The sequence below is a fragment of the Peromyscus maniculatus genome, chromosome 8, assembly GCF_049852395.1.
Source record: "Peromyscus maniculatus bairdii isolate BWxNUB_F1_BW_parent chromosome 8, HU_Pman_BW_mat_3.1, whole genome shotgun sequence".
NCBI lineage: Eukaryota > Metazoa > Chordata > Mammalia > Rodentia > Cricetidae > Peromyscus > Peromyscus maniculatus.
The window spans coordinates 4364546-4385759 of record NC_134859.1 but is presented as its reverse complement, the minus strand read 5'-3'; the positions used below and the strand labels follow the sequence as shown (position 1 = coordinate 4385759).

The following is a 21214-nucleotide window of genomic DNA, read 5'->3' as shown; positions in this document are numbered from 1 at the left end:
ACTCTGCGTGTGTAATTAGTACCAGCTGAGATCAGCTACACATCACAGTGACAGCCAAACTTCTAACTGCACAGCCTTGAACTTGACCAAGGAAAAGCAAAGCCCACTGAGCTCCCATGAGCAGTGATTTCACAAGAACGTAAATAGGGTTTCAGTGGCAATGCAAGCCGCGACTAAATGACTCGACTCTCCTCACACCTTCCAATATGAAGCTGTCACCACAGGTGGGAGAGAGGGAGAACTGGCACCCCCACTCCTGGCTTGGTACCCCCTCTCCCAGCATCCCACAACCGCCCCAGTCAATGAACAAGGGGGGTTTTGTCCAGAGAATGAATGAGGACAGCTTTCTCCTCGGCGTTTTATTAAAACTTGAAAGCTGTGGCTTCCTGCCATCGATGACGCCTGTGGGATGCCAACAGCCAAACCTTCGAATGCCACTGTTAGCAACCGTCATCTTGCTGGGGCCGAATGTTCAGCAAGCCTGAGGTGTGGGTCACGAAGGATTTTCTAGTGTAACAGAGCAACTTAAGATTCTTTGGGCAGCGCCTGGAAACACAACACAAGGCCTTTCTTCACAGCAGGTGAAGTGAATCGTTTACCAAGAGTGACCAAAGATTTTATTTGTTTAAAAGCACATAACATCAAAGTCGTATATGGTACCCATAATTCACTGCAAACAAGATGGCTAGTTTCTCTGGATCACTGCATGAACAGCTCAGACAATGGTTAGGACTGTATCTTAACCAACAGGCAGTTCAGGGTCGGGCTGACTCCATACACTATTGTTTGCAGAGTTCTGTGTGGGTTTGAGATGGAGACAGGGTCTCCTGAAAAGCTGGCTGCGCTATGTCAATGCTAAAGATGACAGAGTGGTCACCCTAGAAAGAGCCCTGACTTGTCTTTGGCATCCGCCCCCCTGGTCCGCTGATATTGAAGACCATGCTGGTGCCACACAACAAGCTCATCTCTAAAAAACAAAGTCATGCTTCAGGTTCTCTGGCCAAGCTCTCAGCACTGTAACACGGGCTCAGATAGAGATCCCCTCATCCCTCAAAGAGACCCCACACAGACAAGGTTTTCTTTTCTTTTTTTTTTTCTTTTTTTTTTTTTTTTTGGTTTTTTGAGAGACAGGGTTTCTTTGTGTAGCTTTGCACCTTTTCCTGGAACTCACTTGGTAGCCCAGGCTGGCCTTGAACTCACAGAGATCCGCCTGGCTCTGCCTCCCAAGTGCTGGGATTAAAGGCGTGAGCCACCACCGCCCGGCAACAAGGTTTTCAAAACCACACAAATCCATGTAGGCAGTAGACAAAATTACCTATTTGTTGAAAAAAAAAAAAAGCCCAGTAGGTGCAGCGGCACAAGCCCAGAGCCCTGGGCACTTGAGAGGCGAAGACTGAAGGATGGACTTAAACCCAGGAGTTCAAGGCTGGGCAGGGCAACAAAGCCAGAGTGCATATCAAAAACTAAAACAAAACCAACTAAAATCACACCAGCAAATGAAAAAATGAAGGCTGTATTACGATCACAAAAGTTATTGTAGAAATGTCTCCCTGCCAAGTGACTTCCACGTGTGCTTTAAGAACAAAAGGCGCTCACAGAAACTGTGAGGAAGAAGACCCCCCCCTCCCCACAGGAGCAAGGCTAAGACAGGCCGGGTGTGATTAAACCCAGCCTGACTGCTGTTTTTATTTTGTGACCTTCTCTGTATGTGTCTGGGGGGTGTCGGCAGACCTTCTGTGCACTTGGAAAACAAAACAAAAACCTATGAAATTAAAGTGATTCTGAGTGCCAGAGAAGTCTACAATTACAGAACCACAGAGTCTTTAAGGCGGGGTCTCTGCCATCAGGGATGGGGAGACAGACAAGATCAGGCCAACAGTGAATAAGGCAAACTGGCTTCCGGGTTTGAGACTGTCACCAGGAAGGCCCGCTGAGGAGGAAGAGGAGCCAGCCAATGGCAAATCAGTGGTGAGGTAAATGGGGTAACAATCACAGTTAGTGGGGGTGACTTGGGCAGGCTGTAAGCCCTTGAAACATCAAGGTCCATGTCTTTGCAGGGCACAACTCCAAGCGGCAGTTTCTGGGGTTTGGAGGCTGGTTACTTTTTTGACCTTTTCCATCCCCCAAAAGACACGAAGATGGAGCCCATGAAGAGATGAAATCAAGGAAGGAGCCTCTTCTGGGTGAGCTGGGCAAGGGTCAGGTGACTTCCGGTAGCATGGATCTACCATTTCCCCTATGGCTGGCTGGCCAAGTCCTACAAGCGCTTGTAGGTGCCCAGGAGCGCTTTGCAGTTGGGACAGTAATGGTCCACGTCTTGCAGGGCGTCTACACAGAATGGGATGAAGCAGCAGCCAGCGATGCACCTGGGAGAACAGAGACATAAGGAACTCGTCACCAACACCACAACATGGGTTCACATCCTTGTGCGGGAACCTCCTGAAGGGTCTTTGATGGGCTGGCGTGGAGCTGAACACCTGAGCTGGTAGAATTTGTCCCTGTATGAACGAAGCCCAGCATCTGATCCCCAATATCAAGTGTGTGAGCCTATAACCCCAGCACTCAGGAGAGAGGAGGAGAAGCAGGAGTTCAAGGTCATTGTTGACTCCCTGGTGAGTTGGGTACATGAGACCCTGACTTAAAAAGGAAGGGGGAGGGTCTTTGCAAAAGTAATTAAGTATCTTGACACAGGACCATGCTGGAAACTCAAAAAGATATGCCACACAGAGTAAAGATGACATGTGGTAGAGCCAGGCATGGTGGTACATCCTATCACTAGAAAGACAGAAGCAGGAAGATTTTGAGTTCAAAGCCAGCCTGGGCTATACAGTGAGACTCAAAAAGCAACGGAGCACCAGCACTCAGAAGGTAGCTCAGTGGTGGAACACTTGCCCACCATGTGGGAGGGCTGGGCTCTAGCCTCAGCACTAAAAAAAGGCTGTAGCTCAATGGGTAGAGGGCTTGCCCGCCATGCACAAAGCCCTGGGTCCCACCCCACGCACCGCATCACACCGGATGTGGTGGTGTAGGGCTGTGATCCCAACAGGAGGATCAGGAGTTCAAGGACATCCTTGGGTACACTGTGACTTCAAGGCCAGCCTGAGGTACACTAGACCCTATATAAAAGAGGGAGGAGAAGGATGGAGAGGAAGAGGGGGAGGAGGGAGAGGAGGGTTGGCAAACTGCTTTGTAAAGGGCCGCAGTCCACGTATTGGACACGTTAGACGGCCACATGGCCTGTGTTTCGCCTGCTCGGCAGCCCTCCTGGTAGCATGACCGTGAAGAACCAACAAACGAGGCTGGCAGCATCCAAACAGGGGTGGGCTGAGTTTTGCCTGGGGACAAAGTTGTCTTCAGGGTCCCAGTGACCAGGGAATCTATTTCCCCACACGACCCCTCCTAAGAGCCACCTTCTGCACGCAGATGGGACTTCCTACAGCCCCGACCCATGGTGGGGACACTGACTGCTGCCGCCCGCTCACTCCTCTCACTGTGAGCTCCCTGTGACCCCAGATACACTGACCTCATCCTCACCACACCCCCAGGAGACAGATGTGGGCACTCAAACACAGAGAAGGGAAGTCATCTGTCTTGAGGGGATCTGATTCATAGTGAGACCACGTCTCCAAATAATTAAAAAGTTGGGAAATAAAAGAGGCAGAGAGCCAGCTTCCACTTCAGCAGTTGGCTCAGGTGAGGCTGACCTTGTGCCCCATCCCAGTTTCAAAGACAAAAGTTAGTTTTAATACAAATATCTCAAAGCAGTGAAAACAGGGTCTCATATAGCCCACATTAGGCTCAAACTCCCTATGTGCTGGGGGCTGGCCTCAAACTACTGATCCTCCTGCCTCAGCCTCGGCATGCTGGGAGCGCAGGTGTGCGCCACGATGCACGGCTTTCTTTTTGTTTTGTGGACAGTCTCACTCGGGTGCCCAGGCAGAGTCTGAGCTTGTGATCCTCCTGCCTCACACCTAAGTGCTGGGATGGCAGAGCTGGTTATCGATGAACTTTTATTTAAGCCTAGTCTGCCCAGAGGGTGGATGTTAGAGTCCACAATGGAGCCGCACAATCAAGACAGAGAAGGATGGGTGGACAGGCCTGCGTACGCTTGAGGGCTCCCTTTGAAATAAAGAACAACGCTTTCTTCTCCACCTAAAGTCACAAGCAGACAGTGAGGTGGGCCAGTCACCTAGCAGCTGAGGTACCTGCTCTTCCAGGAAAATGCACGCAGCAGTGGCTTCCTAAGTGGACACAGGCCAGAAAGGGTGAGGCTCCTGCTATTACCTGCTTTAGGAAAAACATGCCATTGCTTTTGCTCAGCTTTCTCTCCCGGAGCGGAGACAGCATCTCTTTCAGGGCAGACATAAATATTTATGTAATCCCCTGCACAGGCAACGGGAAAATAGCAGGGTTTTAAGGGAGAAGCATGGCTGAGGAAAGGCCTATAACGTGTGTTAGTGTACAGAGTGTTTGAAGTTTCCCTCGGGGTCATGCAAAAATTATTATTTAGGTCATGAAATTCTAGAAGGAAAAGAAGCCCGAGGATCCCACCCTCTGCAGATGTGAACAGCTGCTCCGTGGGCCTCTACATGAACATGCCCAGTGATTTCCACATGTGTTTGAGCGGAGTTCCCACCTGGAGGCACCCTGCAGATCCAGGGTGGTTTTTGGTGGCTGCCCTGTGGGGAGGGGGCCGTATGAACGTCTAGAAAGCCAAGACCAGGGGTGTTGCTCCAGACTTTCATTTTTAATTTTCATATTCATTCATTCATTCATTCATTCATTCATTGTGTAGATGTGAATACCTATGTGTCACAGCACAAATGTGGAAGTTGGGGGACAACTTTTGGGAGTCAGGTCTCTCTGTGTGGGTTCTGGGGATCAAACCCAGATTGTGAGGCTTGGTGACAAGCGCCCTTAGCTGCTGGGCCATCTTGCTAGTGCTGTTTTGTGTTTTATTGAGACAAGGTCTCACTCTGTAACCCAGGCTGCCCTCCGATTTTCACTCCCCTGCCTTCACCTCCTGTTAGTGCTGAAATTACAGGAGCATGCCACCATGCTCAGCCGTCAGCATCCTCCACAGGCTGAGGGTGTATAGACAGGGAGCTAGCCTAGCATGCAGGTCCTGAGTGCCGCTGGGCCCAGTAGCATAAAACAGAAGAAAAACAATTCCTACAGGAATCTGGGGCATAGCACAGCCAGTAAGGAGCTTGCCTTGCAGGCATGAGGACCTGAGTTCAAGTCCCCTGAACCACACGGTGGAAGCGAACTGACCACTGAACGTTGTCCTCTGACTTGACATGTGCACCATGGTACATGTCCATGAACACACAAGAAAGAAGGACAAGGGAAGTCATTTTAAAACTGTCTGTGAGAGAGTAAGGAACCAGACATGATGGAACCAGCTTGTAATCCTGGGGTTGGAAGTCAGAGGGCTCTCCAGGGCTCACTGTTCAGCCACCCTAACCCACTTGGCAGGACTAAGAGCAGTGAGCGCTTGTCTCAAGAGAAAAGACAAAGAGCTAACCTCGGCCTCCAGGCTCAGACACACACACTGAATATCAATCACCGCATAGTGGGAACCCTCCAGAGGCTAAGGGGGTACACTCACCCCAGCAGACACAGACTGCCACAGGACAGCCAGGTGAGGGCGCCGGCGTTGTAGGACAGCTGGGTCACGATCATCTTGCTGCAGGACGGGCAGCACATCTGGACAGGGCGGTCATAAAAGGAGACGGGCTGCTGCACATACACAGTCTGTACGGCAACTGTCGGTGGAAGACAAGACTGGTCAGTGAACAGGGACAGGAGCGCTCGCTTGTCCACACACCAGAACCCAAGCTCATAACGCTGTCACTAAATCACCTGTGGCTCCCAAGGATGAAAGGATAAGTAAACTGTAGTTGCCTGGACAACCACAGCTCAGCCTTAAAGGGACACTGTGCTGAGTGAAATAAGCCAGTCACCAAAGGACAAGCACCGGTTACTCCAGAGATGCCTACAGGAGCCCATTGCAGTCAGCGCCTGGGGGTGAGGGGGTGGGGGCGGGGTGAAGGGGGTGAGGGGGTGGGGGCGGGGTGAAGGGGGTGGGGGAGGGGTGAAGGGGGTGAGGGGGTGAGGGGGGCGGGGTGAAGGGGGTGGGGACGGGGTGAAGGGGTGAGGGGGTGGGGGCGGGGTGAAGGGGGGTGGGGGCGTGGGGGCGGGGTGAAGGGGGTGAGGGGGTGGGGGCGGGGTGAAGGGGGTGGGGGCGGGGTGAAGGGGGTGGGGGAGGGGTGAAGGGGGTGAGGGGGTGGGGAGGGGTGAAGGGGGTGAGGGGGTGGGGGAGGGGTGAAGGGGGTGAGGGGGGCGGGGTGAAGGGGGTGGGGACGGGGTGAAGGGGTGAGGGGGTGGGGGCGGGGTGAAGGGGGTGAGGGGGTGGGGGCGGGGTGAAGGGGGTGAGGGGGTGGGAAGACGGACAGAAGGTTCAGAGACTAAGAGCGGAGGTGGACAGTGTGTTTACCTGACACCACTGAGCTGCACTCTCAGGTGTTTCAAGAGGTAGGAAGGACTTGAAGTTGGGAAGAGGACAGCGAGGGGAGGGTGGAGGGAGGCAGAGAGGAATGGATGTGGATATGATCAAGACTATAAGTATATATGTGTGTAATATATACATATATATACTATAAACATACATACATATGCATGAAATGTTCTAAACACAAGTATTATTTTTTAAATGAAATATTTAAAATGGTTGATTTTTTTTTCCCATTTTTTTGTGATCATAAGACTCTCATCATATAGCCCATACTATCTTTCAGTTTGTGATCCTCCTGCCTCAGCAGCCTCCTCAGTTCTGGACTTACCATGTAGTCAAACGGTAGATTTTATGCCGTGTTGAATCTGTGTGTACACACTGTTTAGGAAGGGGTGGGGTGGAACATGGCCTCCCTATGTAGTCCTGGCTAGCCTGGAACTTACTACATGGACCAGGCTGACCTTGAATCTGTGGCAATTCTCCTGCCTCTGCCTCCTAAGTATCATGCACATTTAAAACACCCACTCAGAGAAAAGAAAGAATAAAAAAGGAGATAGAAAACAGTGGCAGATTTTCAGAGTTTTTAAAGTCTATAGAAAGACTTTGTGTCCTGCTGGCGGACCCTGGCTCTCCTGCAGCACCTGTCCTGTGGGGTTCTTACTGAAGACACCAGTTCCCAGGCTCTGGGCCTCGGGGTCGGACTCAAGCGTGAGCAGCAGGGTCCCCAAACTACTTCTTGAGCTCTGCAGATGGCTCTGCTGAGGTGGTTGGCAGAAGGGGTTAGAGAAGCAGGGACACGATGGGTGTGAGCCAAGCGCGGCTGCCAGAAGCTAAGAGGAGGGAGGGACACGCACCACGACTCCTGGTTGGCCTCGGACACCTGATGATAAAGGTATGAAGTTTGCCAACTGGGAAACACAAGCCCACAGCCAGCAAACACTGCTAAGAGAGCCATGAGCCAAGGAGAAGACACTCATGGAGGTCAGGAGACAATCTCCATGACAGAGGTGCTGAGGCCGCTTCAGCTGTATCCCCGTCAGTGACCCCCCTCCACTGCTAGGTCCTTGGGATGTCATTTACACAACCTGGAGCTGGGGGACCAGAGACTACCTACCGGGAATTCACTCGCCAGCACCAAGACTGCTTCCAGGAAGCAGGAAGAAGCATACTTCAGTTATACAGAAGTTTTTTTTTTTTTGGTTTTTCGAAACAGGGTTTCTCTGTGCAGCTTTGCGCCTTTCCTGGGACTCACTTGGTAGCCCAGGCTGGCCTCGAACTCACAGAGATCCGCCTGACTCTGCCTCCCGAGTGCTGGGATTAAAGGCGTGCGCCACCACTGCCCGGCTCAGTTATACAGAAGTTTTGTTTTGGTTCAAGAATAAGTAATTTCTTGACCACAGGATGGTCTAAGAGACTAAAGTAGCAGGCTACTGACATGGGCAGTTGGTTGAGTGGTTGTCTAGGATGTGCAACCCCCAGGATTTCAAAAACTGGGCATGGTGACACACTCAGGAGTTAGAGATAATAAAACCAGAAGTCTGAGGCTACCCTGGTCTACATACTGAATTCCAGACCAACCAGGGCTACATAGTAATACCCCGTCTCAAAAAAGCTATTAGCTCACTCTCCACCCCAAGAAGTCAGAACTGGACACAATGACCAGTTTCTTCTTATCAGGTGATGACCCAGGAAGTTAATTTTAACAGAATGACCCACTAACTCAGGGACGTGCTGATGAGGAAACCGAGCCATTAGAAAGGTGAGTCAGGGGGCTGGAGAGATGTGTCAGCCATTAAGAGCACTGGCTGCTCTTCCAGAGCTCGGGCTCTGTTCCCACACCCACATGATGGCTCACAAGCACCTGCAAGTCCATTCCCAGCGGATACAAGGCTCCTTCGGGCCCTCTTGTGTGTAAGGCACGCAACACTGTGCACATACATGTGTGCGCATTTTTACGGAACAAGGTGGACAGCTCTTGGGGTTGACCTCTGGCCTCCACAGGTACACACACAAACAAAACTGAAAACAGAAGGGCAGGGCACCAGCTCTGCGGGTCTGCGTCACACACAGGCTTGCTCTCTCAGGTGGCTGTCATCAGCTCACGATGCTGAGGAGTGCACACTCGCACACCTGGCCTTCGAGGACTCTCCCGACAAGAGCTCTGGGGAAACCTTCCAAGGGTCCGGGTGAGACCCTGGCCCAACAGAGGGGCAGCAGCTTTGGCTCCTTTTCTCACTCAGCACTGTTTCCTGCTCCTGTCCCCACCGCAGCTGGCCTCAGGACAGGAGTTCTCTGTCCACCCTGGCTCTGAACTCATAAACTCCCACTCCCAAGTTCTCTGGGTGGTGAGGTGCTGGGAGCCCAGCCGGCATGTGGAGGATCCCACATATTTTGCTGGGGATTTTTGTTATCGTTGTTTATTTTTATTACATTTATTGTTAATGTCTGTGCATGTGAATGTGGAGATCAAAGGGCAACTTTGGGGAGCCATTCTTTCCACCATTCGAGTCCTGGGGAGCAAACTCAGGCTTAGCAGCCAGCACCTTTAACCCACTGAGCCACCTTGCTGGCCACTGAATGTGTTCTATGATAGGGGAATTTCAGGCCTCAACAACGGAACGCCTGAAATATCCATGAGAAACCAGGGTGGGGTGGACGTCACAGTGCTTGTCACTTGGCTTTGACACTTTGGCACCTTACTGTGGTCCTCTACCTCTCAGGGTCCACAGGCTTGGTGACTAAGGAGTTGCAAAGAGGACGGGGGACATACGTACTTGCGTTGGCATTGGGAACAGGCACGGGCTGGGTGTAGTACGAAGGTGGATTCATGCCCTTCCCATCTGGGCCTGTGATGAGCCCTGTGGCTGGCCCCGGAACAGGTGCTGGGGGCACTGGGTAGTAGCTGTTGACACCCACTGTCTCTTCATAGGTTGGGGGTGCAGTGGGCATTGCAGAAGGGCCTGCAGCCGCCTGGTAAGGTCCTGGAGCCGACATTTTACCTAAAGCAAAGGCAGAAGACACCGTAAGGAGGTCACCTGACCTGGGGGTGGCGCATGCCCGAGACCCCAGTGCTGGGGAGGTGCAGCAGACATTCAAGATCATCCCCCACTGTCAACAAGTGTTGGCGACCAGCCTGGGCTACTTAAGACTGTCTCAAAACCAACTCTAAAGGGAGCAGGGAGAAAGAAGGTGTTCCCGTGCCCCCTGCCCATCCCCCACAGAACAAGTTTTCAATCTCTGATCTGGCAAACAGAACAACCAAGGAGGCTATCACCTTCACAAGGGCCTTTCAAGCATAGACAAAAAGTAAGTTATTGGCCCGGACGACTGGACCCTCACAAGCCACCTCTGAGGAGCTCCCTCAGGCCACACACTCCAAACCAGTATTTCTTCTGTTAAACCAACGTGTCATGAGTGACGGAAGTGACAGCAGCCGAGACTTGACCGTTTATGTTGTGTCGTTGTGTTTGTTTTCAAAGTGAATGTGTGCAGGTCCACACTGTAACCTCAGCATTGGGGAGGAAGAGGCAAGTTCAAGGACAGCCTCAGCGACATAACAAAGTGCCCAATGAATCTGTGTCTTTTTTATTCACTCTTAAAAATCTTTCTTTTTAATTGTGCGTGTTTCTGTACATGTGTGAGTGCAGTACCAGAAAAGGCCATCAGACGCCCTGGAGCTGGAGTGACAGACAGTTTTCAGCCACTTGCCATGGATGCTGGGGCCTGAACTCAGGTCCTCTGGGAGAGCAATGTATGCTCTTCAAACCACTGAGCCATCACTCCAGTCCTAGGCTGCCTCCTTGTAAAGGAGGACTGCTCTTTCAGGAGCCACATGAGGCTCACAATCACCGGAAACTCCAGTTCTAGGGGACTGGTGTTTTCTTCCTGGCCTCTGCAGACAGGGCACATATGTGATGCATAGACATGTGTACTGGCAAAACAAACAAACACATCATTTTTTTATCTTAAAATTTAGCATATTAGCTGGGGCTCTGTTGGTAAAGCACTTGCCTGGCATGCATGAGGCCAGGGCTTGATCCCCCAACATTTCAAAAACCTGATAGGGCAGCAAATATTTGTAATCTCGGTACTTGAGAGGCAGAGAGACAGGCAGGAGGATCAGAAGTTTAAGGCCATCATTGGCTGTATACATAGCAACCTGGGATACATAGCAAGATCCTGTCTCAAAACAGCCCCAGAGTAACCGCCATCACTACTTCTTGTTTGGAAAGTGGAACCCCAGGGCAGCTAGGGATACAGTGCCTTCAGTGAGGGAGAAGGTTTCTGCCCCTGGCAGAAGAACTGTTACCTGCCTGGACTGCTGCCTGCCCAGAATCATATTCCGGGACCCAGGCTGTGCCCCGGCCTGCTGATGCTCGGCAATCATGGAGCAGCTTTGGTGGGACACAGGGCCGTCCTTTGTGTGGCTGTTTCCCAACCAGGCAGGACAGGCTCTACAGCTTTGTTATTCAAGCCTGTCTCAGGAGACATGGGCAGCCGGGACTGAGGGCGGTGTGCTGCGGCATCAGGGCTGGGCAGTCCTGACACCTCCATCCACAGAAACCAGTTCCTGTTGCAGAATGTGTGGGAAGCAAAGAGATGAGCCATGCTACAGGAAGAAGTTCTAAAGGGCATTTCAAAGTGGGCAAGAAGCAAGGACTGGGGGTGGGGTGCTTGGTAAAACAGCCAGCAGTAAGGTGGCCCAGTGGGTAAAGGTGCTTCACGCTGAGCATGACGATCCAAGTTCAGTCCTCAAGACCCACACGGTGAAGAAAAAGACCCAGTTCCTGCAAACTGTGCTCTCCTGCCTCCCTCCACAGACATGTCCTGCCACGTGTGCCGGACAGACAGATAGATACGTACGTACGTACATACATACATACATACATACATACATACATACATACATACATACATAGATGTGTGTCCACTCCCAATAAATAAATAAATATGCATTTAAAAATTAACATCTGCTGGGCAGTGGTGGCACACGCCTTTAATCTCAGCACTTGGGAGGCAGAGACAGGAAGATCTCTGAGTTCAAAGCCAGCCTGGTCTACAGAGTGAGATCCAGGACAGCCTAGGTTACACAGAGAAACCCTGTCTCAAAAAACAAAATAAAAAAAAAAAAATTAACATCCAATATCAGGTAGGATGTCGAAGTAAAGTACAGCCTAGATTTTAAAAACTTACTACACAAGACTAATGCAAGACAGCCCATCAGAACTTAAACACTGGTGACATGTTCAATGCTGGTTACATATGGGATTAAGTTAATTTCAGCTCCATCGGTGTCTTTTCAAGAGCAAAGCTCTGGAAGAACTTGAAGTGAGCTACATGGTTCAAGATGACGTCTTACACGAAGCAAACCAGAAGCCCCGCGTGTAGGTGGCAGGGAGACGGAGGCACCAAGTTCTCCACGAGGGAAGGAAGGGGGATTCAGAAGATCACAGCAGCATGCTGTGAAAACCACTTCAGAGCTAGAAATAAAAAGACAAAGAATGAGACAGGGCCCACAAGCAGTTTGAGGTGCTCTGTGGGTTTCCTCTGACAGGAAAAGAAATGCAGAGAGGCAAGGCGACAGGCTGATCATCTGGAAGATGACCTACCCCACCCCATCTGCTTCTAGCACTGACGCCGCAGCCTGCAGAAACTCCTGACAGAGAGGCAATGCAGTTCCTGCTTGGCAGCAGCAGACATGATCCTGCCATGGGAGGGACGGATGTGAGGGACGCGCTGTCCTTCCCTGGTTCAAGAACAGCCAGCTGCAAACCCGCTTCACAGACTCACTATGAAAATTAGGACACGTAAAAAATTACAAGATGGTGTGTTCAGAAATCCTAAAATTGCCCCTGGCAGGGGCGTGAGGCATGGGGGTCAATGTGCTTCCCCAGGAGGGGAAGAAAGGGCATACAGCTATGAAGCTGGCCTGGGACCACCAGCTGAGCTGACTCCACGCAGCTGGAGAGCCATCCTGGTACCCACATTTGATTTTGATTATCCTGAGACAAGACTTGTATGTTGACCAGGCTGGTCTAGAACCGTGACTTGCCACTTCCTCAGCTCCCCGGGGTGGGATTACAGCCCTGGATCACCATGCCTGGCTTTATACTGCATTGTAAAAGAACTGACCTCCAGGTTTGGGATGAGGAGGGTGGGGGTCTCACCATCACCTTCAAAGGAAGAAAGGGGATGGACTTCTTGGCCTGGAGAGTAAGGCCTTGACCTCCCCGACCCCTCACACACTCTCATGAACTGAGTCACATTCACGTGCTCAGACTGAACCTTCCAGAAAATGCAGACAAACAGTCTCTCCAGGGCACTGCTTTTGGATCCAACAGATGCATAAACACATTTATAATTCTACCAAAAGAAAGAAAAGCAAAGGCCAGCAAAGGGCTGAGACAGAAAGGGCACTTGCCCCAAGGCTGGTTCCTCCACCCACATGTGGGGAAAAAGAGCCGATTCCTGCAAGTGGCCTCTGACCGCCACACCAAAGCTAGCCATGACGTAAGTGTGCCTCGTCACCCGCAAAATAAATTAACTTTGTTTGTCTGAAGAGAGTCCAGCCTTGTAACATCTCTTTGGTGGCCCTGGGCCATCGAGTGGCCACACTAGTAAAGTCAGGTGATCCTGGCAGAATCTGGTTGCCATAGTTACTGGGAGCTGTGTGGAGGAAATCCGGCTGTACCTTTCCTTCCTCCCCATTGTTTAACTGTCACTAAGATCTTTCAGACTCACCTTCTCCCAGCATTCACCAAGAAATCACAGGGAGCTGGAGCGGCTGTCCCACCAAGTCCAGAAGGACTCGTCTGTCCTTACCAAGTCCCAAACTTGGACGGAGGCATTCCTGTACAAACCTGTCAAGTCCAAATCTTGCTTGTTTGGTTGTTTTTTGTTTTGAAGACAGTCTCACTCTGTAGCCCTGGCTGGCCTGAAACTCAGAGATCCACCTGTCTCCACCTCCCAAATGCTGAGGTTAAGGGGGGATACCACTATGCCTAACTCCACATCTACTTCGTAAAGGCAAGAGGTGGAATAGAGAGGCCGGCTTCAGGGGTGGCATGTGGGGCGTGGGGGATGACAAGGCCAGATGCCTAGACATTCCAGGTTCTGCTTTAGAAGGGCCCAGAGCAACAGTTCTCAACCTGTGGGATCTAAGGACACTTTCACAGGGGTCGCCTAAAACCATCAGAAAACACAGATATTCACAATTCATAACAGTAACAAAATTACAGTTATGAGGTAACAATGAAAATAATTTTAAGATTGGGGGTCACCACAACATGAGGAACTGTATTCAAGAGCAGCAGCATTAGGAAGGCTGAGAAACAGTGGCCCAGAGTCATGCTTGGCACAATGTCCCTGTGTGGCCACCCTAAATAAAATTCTTGCCACTTTTGCGGCCAGGCTCTGTGTTAACACGCTGTAGAGGGCCCGAGAATCGGGAAACCAACCCCCACCTCCTGCAGCAGCAAGGAGAACTGGAGACTGGGCCGGTTTTGAGAATGCCCCTGTCCTATCCAAACCCACCACTTAAAATCCCTCGTATCCGGGCCTCGGTGATCCGCTTTGGGGCAGATGGCATCCTAAATGACACCGGGGAGGACGGGGACACACAGGTGACAGTCATCTCTGGCCTGCAGGGCTGGGTCTAGGAGACTCAAGTGAACCTGTTACAGAGAAGGGCTTCTCACTCAGGCCTGTTTTCTTTAGTGCCACTCCATCCCAGGCAGAATAATTAAGTTATGGTTAACTCAATTAATTAATTAGATATAATTTAATTTCTGCCTAACAAGAGAAACTAAAATTAGGAAATAAGATTTTGTTGGGGAGAGTTGAGGGCCTCACACCACCGTCATATTTATTATGACTTTGTCTTCACCCTTTGTCACTCCCTAGTGAGTGCACTCTTGAGAAGGTCAGCCTGTCCCTCAGCTGGTGAGAGATGTCACAGAGCTGTCACGGATGTAAGCCTTCCGCCACTGACTGAACCTGGCTCTCCTTCCATCTGCCCAGTCCGGGCCCTCCAGGACAGTCGCAGCACACTTGTGGTGACAGACACACGGACCTGGGAACGCCCCTCCACTGCTCTGGGGCCAAGCACAGCTGAGCTGGCTGGTGTCCACCTCCACGTCACCACTCAGCGTCACCATCCAGTCTTCATCACTGAAAACACTCTGTGCTTGGCGCCAGGAGGAGGAAGGCAGTGCCAGGTGGCTCCCAACATTGCTATTGATTTTGTGTGTGCATGTGTGTGCACACACACGTGTGTGCTTGTGCCCACGGAGATCAGACGTCAGGGGTCTCTTCCTTGTCACTCTCAGCAAAGCCGATGCTCAGTGAGGTTGGCTAACTGGCTGGCCGGTGAGCCCTGGATCTTCCGGTCGCCGCCTCCCTGGTGCTGTGGACTACAGGCGTGCCTGGCTTTTATATGGACTGGGGATCTGAACTCAGGCCCTCACTCTCTGCGCAGCAGGCACTTTGCCAACTGAGCCCTACTAGGCATTTCCTTTGTGTGCTGAGATTCTGGCTTGGACAAATCGATTACAGTACTCATCTCTTTCGGTACCCATTCTTCTCCTGGATTCACACCAGGATGGGGGCTTGGGATGTGACTTAGTGGTAGAGTATGCATGTGTGCAGGCCCTGGGTTCCACCTCTAACACCATAAAACAAGACAAAACACCAAGATGAACCTCGCCTCCCTCTTGCGTTACCTAATAGACTAATTTGGCCCTTTACATGAGTCGGTGAGACAGAATATTATCATGATTACGATCATCCCAATTTGTACCTAAACAAACAGGCTCAGAAAGGTTAAACTGCTCATTGGAAGTCACACAGGGAGGAAGGTGAGAAGCTGGGGCTTGACACACATCCATTAGACTCCAGAGCTCTTTACACCTTACCGAAGCCCCTCCCAGCCCGGGAGAACATCAGAAACGGCAGCCTTACTTTGTACAAGTTGACCACACACCTAGGTGACAGCCCCAAATCTGGCTAGCAAGGGCACCGCTTTTTCCGCCATTCTAACACACAACATATTTTTAGTAAAGAAAGTTTTTTTGTATGGTAAAGTAAGATTTCCACACACCCATACACCAAGCATAAATTTCAACTATTTTATCACCAAGCACTTTTAATTGAAAATTATCTGCTTCTTCCGAATCAGGGGTCTGGATTGGTTGGGGGTGGGGAGATGCAAAATTCACAGGGCTGGTCCCTCTCCATCTGCTTCAGAGACAAAAAGCCAAAGGCTCTGGGGACCCTCCCCAAGAGCAAGCTGGTAATGCTGCTGAAGAGGAAAACACCCCCAAATCCTGGGCAGACGCTGCATTATCGGCCCCCGTGATCGTTAGTGTTCTCAACTATGCTCAGCAAACGTCAGGGTGTGGAGAGACACCCCGTGTTCACGCGGATTTGTTTCTAAGGAATTTGTCCTCAACAGCTCAGGAAACTGACTCAGTTACTCCCGGCGCTGCCTGTAAACCCAGACCTTCTGGGCCCGTGCCCACGGCAGACATGTCTTCCGTGTTGATTGAGCCAGACTGGCTGTCCCCACACAGGTCAGCCGAGCCCCCAATTTAAAGCTAAAGATGAGGCTGCCAAAGGCTGAGAAGCTGCCAGGCTCCTCACTAGTGGTTCGGGTTCCCAGCCCTGGCTGCTAATGACCCTCGAAATCATTCTGTTAAGAGTCCAGACACAAAAGGCTCTGACCCCGCAGTCCTATTGATGCCAAACGCCCAGAACAGGGAAGTCCGCAGACACGGGAAGCAAGTTGGCTGGGCCAGGGACTGGGGGTGGCACGGGAGGGAAATGGGGCACTTCTGGAGGTGATGAGATGTGATAGATGGAGGTGATAGTTACACAGCATGGTGAGGTATAAAAAGCCGCTGTTGCCTTTAAATGGTTAATTCTGCCAGGCGTGCTAGTACATGCCTATAACCTCAAATTCAGGTGGTAGAGACAAGAGAACCTTAACTCCAAGGCCAGATTGGGCTACACAGTGAGACCCTGTAGCAAAAGCACTAGCTAGGAGCAGGACCCATGGCTGTCTGTAAGTACCTGAGTTCTGATCGCCAGCACCCATACATCTGCAACCCCAGCACTGAGGAGGTGTGGAGAGGACAAAGAGCCTTGTGCCCTGGAGAAGCCCTGCACCGTTTAACACACAGCTCACCTCCTCAACAGAATGAGGCGCACACCTGCTCTTCCTGGAAGGCTGGGAATGATGTCCTTTTACAACCTGGTGATCCTCTGCAGTCCAGTGAGGCAGGCCCTGACCGTATCTCCCAGAATTTAGGTTTTTACTTATCCAAGACCTTTCCCCTAAATCTTGAGATCTAAAATGCTTTTAGACCATAAACCCACTCCTATGAGTGAGGTCACTTGTGCTTTACAGCAGCCTAAGTGACTTCTGTGTCATCTGAGGGCCAGGCCAATCCTGACACCCACAGGCATTGTGTTACCTCAGTCAAACTCCCTAGACCCTAAATCCTGGGCACTATCTGAGTCAACAGTGCCCATTCTTGTGAAAGAAGCCAGATGTCCTTGTAAGGAATCTCAATGTAAACATGTCTTAAATTGTTGTGCACTCGGGACTGAGTTAATTGTTATCTGAATACTTTTTTCAAAAATTGTGCTGTGCTTAATACGACTTAAGCAAAATGATCTTTTTTTGCCAACTGGAGGATCCAGTTACAACCGGGCAGTGAGGCTGGCCACCTTCACAGCTAGAAGTCCTGGTCCAGCACTGGTCACAATAAAATCAGGCTAAGCTGAATTTCATTCTTGTCTCTTCGAGGATCATTTTGTCCCTGCCTGCTGTAAAGCCTGCAGGGAGTCACCACAGAGGTGGAGACCGGAGCCCCAGAGAACCACAGCCAGCCAGTCTAGACAGCGGGCAGCTCTGAATTCAGTGAGACCCTATCTCAAAAGATAAAGTGGAGAGAGGTGAAGGAGGACTCCCAACATCACCCCACACACACAAAGAGGTCTTGTCTTGGAAAAATCAGGCGACTCTCCCCTGAGGAGCCAGTACCCAGTGTCTGTCTTACTTGCTGTGACTCTGTCTTTTGGGTGTGTTTTCCTTTCTTCTGAGCACTCCTGTTTTCCCCTAGCCCTTGTGCTTAAGCATATATTAAAATGTCTTTACTAAAATCTCCACCCCTGGGGGTAGCGGGAGCATGAAGACATTGCCAGAATGTTCCAGGCACAGCTTAATATTCAAGCCTGCATATCGGTCCTCAGGCCTTCCAAGGACTGAAGATCTGAAACCAAGCCAGTGACCACCCCCACCATGCCCTGACTAGGTGATCAATGTCCTGGCTTTTAAAGACCAAGAGGGTTTCCCTTCCTGCCCACTGGACCTCTTGTTCCATCGGTCATCACTGCAGATGTCTGCACTGGCACCCTTGCTTCCATGTCCCCACGCAGGCTTTCTCACTTCGCCTCCACAGACGCCCTGGATAGCTGGGCCAGCCCCTCCTCGTTCCCTGTGCCCAGGCCGGCACTGTGTGCCTTCTGAGAAGCCGCTCTGGCCGCCTCAGAGCGCAGCAAGGGCAGAGTTCCCACCCCAGCTCCCGTGCCCTGTGCGGGACGTTAGTGCAGGGTGCCGTAAAAGAGGCATATGGAGGTGCTTCCTCTCCTCTCAGAAGGAGCCCATTTGAGGAAAGCACCCCAGCACACGGGACAGGCGTCCTGCCTAAGCTGCCGCTGTCCCCATTTCTTCTGTAGCTGTCCAGGGCACTTTTTCTTCATCTGTCTTCCTGACTACCCCGTGGGTTCTGTAAGAGCAACAACAGAAACGTTTGGCTAGAACCACAGCCAAACATCACGGTGACGCACAGGTGAGCCATACCCCAGCTTCCCTGGGGCAGAGGGCTTCCCTGAAGAGGGAACATTTGGGGTACAAAATCCAGGAAAGTCTCAAGCAATGCAGGACAAGAGGGTCTCCCGGCAGTAGGTAGTTAACACTTGCAGAGAACAGTGGCCATGTTTAAATATCACCCAGCTCCATCAACATCAAGATTTGGGAGCAGAGAGCAAGGTGTGGTGGCACAGGCCTGTAATTCCTGAGGAGGCTGGGCAAGAGAATCAAGGCCATTCTGGGTTACACAGACTCTCTTCAAAAAAGGGGGTGGCATACATTGGGGAGATAGGTCAGTTGGTGATATGTCTGTCTTGAGTTTGATCCCCAGAAGCCATGTTTCAAAACAGCTAGGCACAGTTGTGATAAAGCCCTGGGGAGGTGGAGACAGGCAGATCTCCCTCCGGGTCACTGGCCAGCCAGCCTAACCTACTTGGTGACTTCTAGGTCAGTGAGGGACCCTGTTTCAAGAAACAAGGTGGATGACTCCCGGGGGACTACAGCCAAGGCTGACATCTGGCCTCCACATGCGAGCACACACAGACACATGGATGATCTGGACACATAAGCCATTAGGATCTAAGAAGAGGGAGGGTGCATTCACACAGGCACCCTCACACTTCCGTTCAGACACGAGGGTCCAGTTACAAGCACGCAGTGAGGCTGGCAGCCTTCAGAACTGAGCCAGCCCTTTGCATCCTCCAGATTCCGGAGGGTGGAATTCGCCTCAACAGGGTGCCCTGGAATGTCCAGGTAGGAGGTCAAGTCACGATGTGGGTGGACAGACGTGGAACAGGGAAGTGTGGAGGCGGTGGAGCAAGTTGAAACCAGAGGAAGAAAAAGGAAAATGCCAGTCTACCAGCCTCCAGGCTTGGTCATCCCTCATGAAAGGTTGCAGCGACACAAGTCTCCGGCTCTGTGGAAGGGGCTTCTCCCTAGGTTTTGTCTCCACCCACCCTCGGTTCTAGGAAGAATGGGAAGAATGTAGGGAGGGGTGGAAAGGCCTGACCCTTCCTCTCTACATGAGGGTCCAAGGGGCCAAAACCGGTCCAAAGGTACCAGAGAGCAGACAGGGGCTTCTGAGCCTCCCAATGTCCTAGGCTAAAGCCTTTCAACACACCGCAGTGTCACCCCCACAAGCAGCCTGTTCTGAGCCCCACAATGAGATCTCTTCAAAGCTAGACTCAAGAGTGGGCTCCTCCTGGTAGTTCCCTACTTGGCTCAGAAGTACCTGCCATTCTGAACCAACCCTGCCTTTTCCTGGGACGTAAGTAAATCCTGAAATTTTAGCTTGGTGTACCCCAGGATGCTACACGCCAAAGACTCCGGCAGGCAGTGTGTGGAGGGCTGCAGCTCATCACAAATGCCCTTATAAAGGGAAGGTATGTCAGAGGTTATAGGCAAAGGGAGAGCTCCCAGCCCCCACCCCAGAAGCCAGGGAAGCCCAAAAGACACTCCCACCGGATTAGAGCCAAGTGAGCACCTAACTTTGGCCCAAGGACACACCCGAGGATGTGTCTTGTCCCTGGCCATTCCCTAACTGTCAGTTATTTTTATTGTTGTTTTTAGGCAGGGTCTCATGTATCCCAGGCTAGCATCAAACTGACTATGAAGCTGAGGATGACCTTGAACTTCTGGCCCTCCTTGCTTCTACCTCTCTAGTACTGGAATAACAGGCCTGCACCACCACAACTGGGGCTTGAACTCAGGTCTTCATACATGCTAGGCAAGCACGCTGCCAACTGAGCTATGTTCTTAGCCCCTCCAGCTCCATTTTGAGCTGTGGTCTTCAGGCCTCACAGGGGCCCACCTCTTCTCTGTCACAGTGAAAAGTCCAGTCTTTGGCTCTGCCACCTGCCTCTCTCACAGGTCCACCTTCCACAAGGCTTCTTCTTTCCCTGGCCACATCCTCTTCCTGGTTTCTGTTTGCCTCAGGCTCTGAGCACAGGCTTGGAGACCACATCCTCCTAGCAAGATAATGCCACAGTGGCATGCCAGTTTAATGCCACACTGACCCAGACCTTTCAAAGTGGGTCTCCAAGGACTTGGGGTTCCTTCACTGCTCAACCTCAAACCCCACCAATGGAGCACAGTCCTTCTCTGGGCCCATGCATCCCTCTCCAACCTTCTAAGCAGGCTCCATCCCTCTCAAAACAGAGAGATTCCAGAAGACCAGAGTTCACAGGCAGGAGAAGCCAGGTGGGCTCCATGAACCTGTCATCACAGTGGGAGAGAATGCCACAGCTCCATTCTCCACACTCCTGGCACATTTGGATCATAAGAAAACCCGTCATGGGGAACACAGTCAGCACACCTCAGAACAGTCCAGATCACAGCCAATGAGCCAGAACAACCACTGTGGCTGTGAAGCGAGACATGACAGCTGAAGACAATGTGGAGTCCTGGACAGGACTCGGAACAGCAGAACTGGAGACATTCAAACGAAATATGGGGTTCAGCTGAAGGACGGAATGCCCATGTGAGCTCCTCCGTCAGGAGATGTCCCCTGGTGAGGTAAGGCCGAACAACAGACAACGCTGAGCACTGGGTCCAACCTGTCCTCAAAACAGTGTGTTCAAAACCTGCTCCCAACACTTCAGTTCTGGGAATCTGGGTCTAACGAACAGATCAATGTACTCTAGTGTGCGGGATCATTAAAAAGGCAAGTTAGGTTAGTGCCCTTTCCCCTACCTCAGGCCTCTGGCACGTGATAGGCAGAAGGCCCCCACCAGATACCATTTGCTAATGGACAACTGTGAACCAGTGTCTGTTCGTTATAAGTGTACCCTGTCCCAGGAGAAGGACAGGGCTCAATGGGTAGTGCT

General features: G+C 51.4%; 1 protein-coding gene across 2 annotated transcripts in view; it reads right to left on the bottom strand.

Annotated features, from left to right (window-relative positions):
• Positions 1 to 594: 594 nt before the first annotated feature.
• Litaf (lipopolysaccharide induced TNF factor) overlaps positions 595 to 21214 on the bottom strand; it is a 36187-nt gene continuing 15567 nt past the window's right edge. For both annotated transcript variants that reach the window (XM_006983901.4, XM_076577852.1), the window contains exons 2-4: positions 9292 to 9516; positions 5612 to 5768; positions 595 to 2366 (exon numbers count right to left, since the gene is read on the bottom strand). In XM_006983901.4, the coding sequence (XP_006983963.1) occupies positions 2258 to 2366; positions 5612 to 5768; positions 9292 to 9511 (486 nt within the window). In that variant the 5' untranslated portion in view covers positions 9512 to 9516 and the 3' untranslated portion in view covers positions 595 to 2257. The remainder of the gene's footprint in view (positions 2367 to 5611; positions 5769 to 9291; positions 9517 to 21214) is intronic.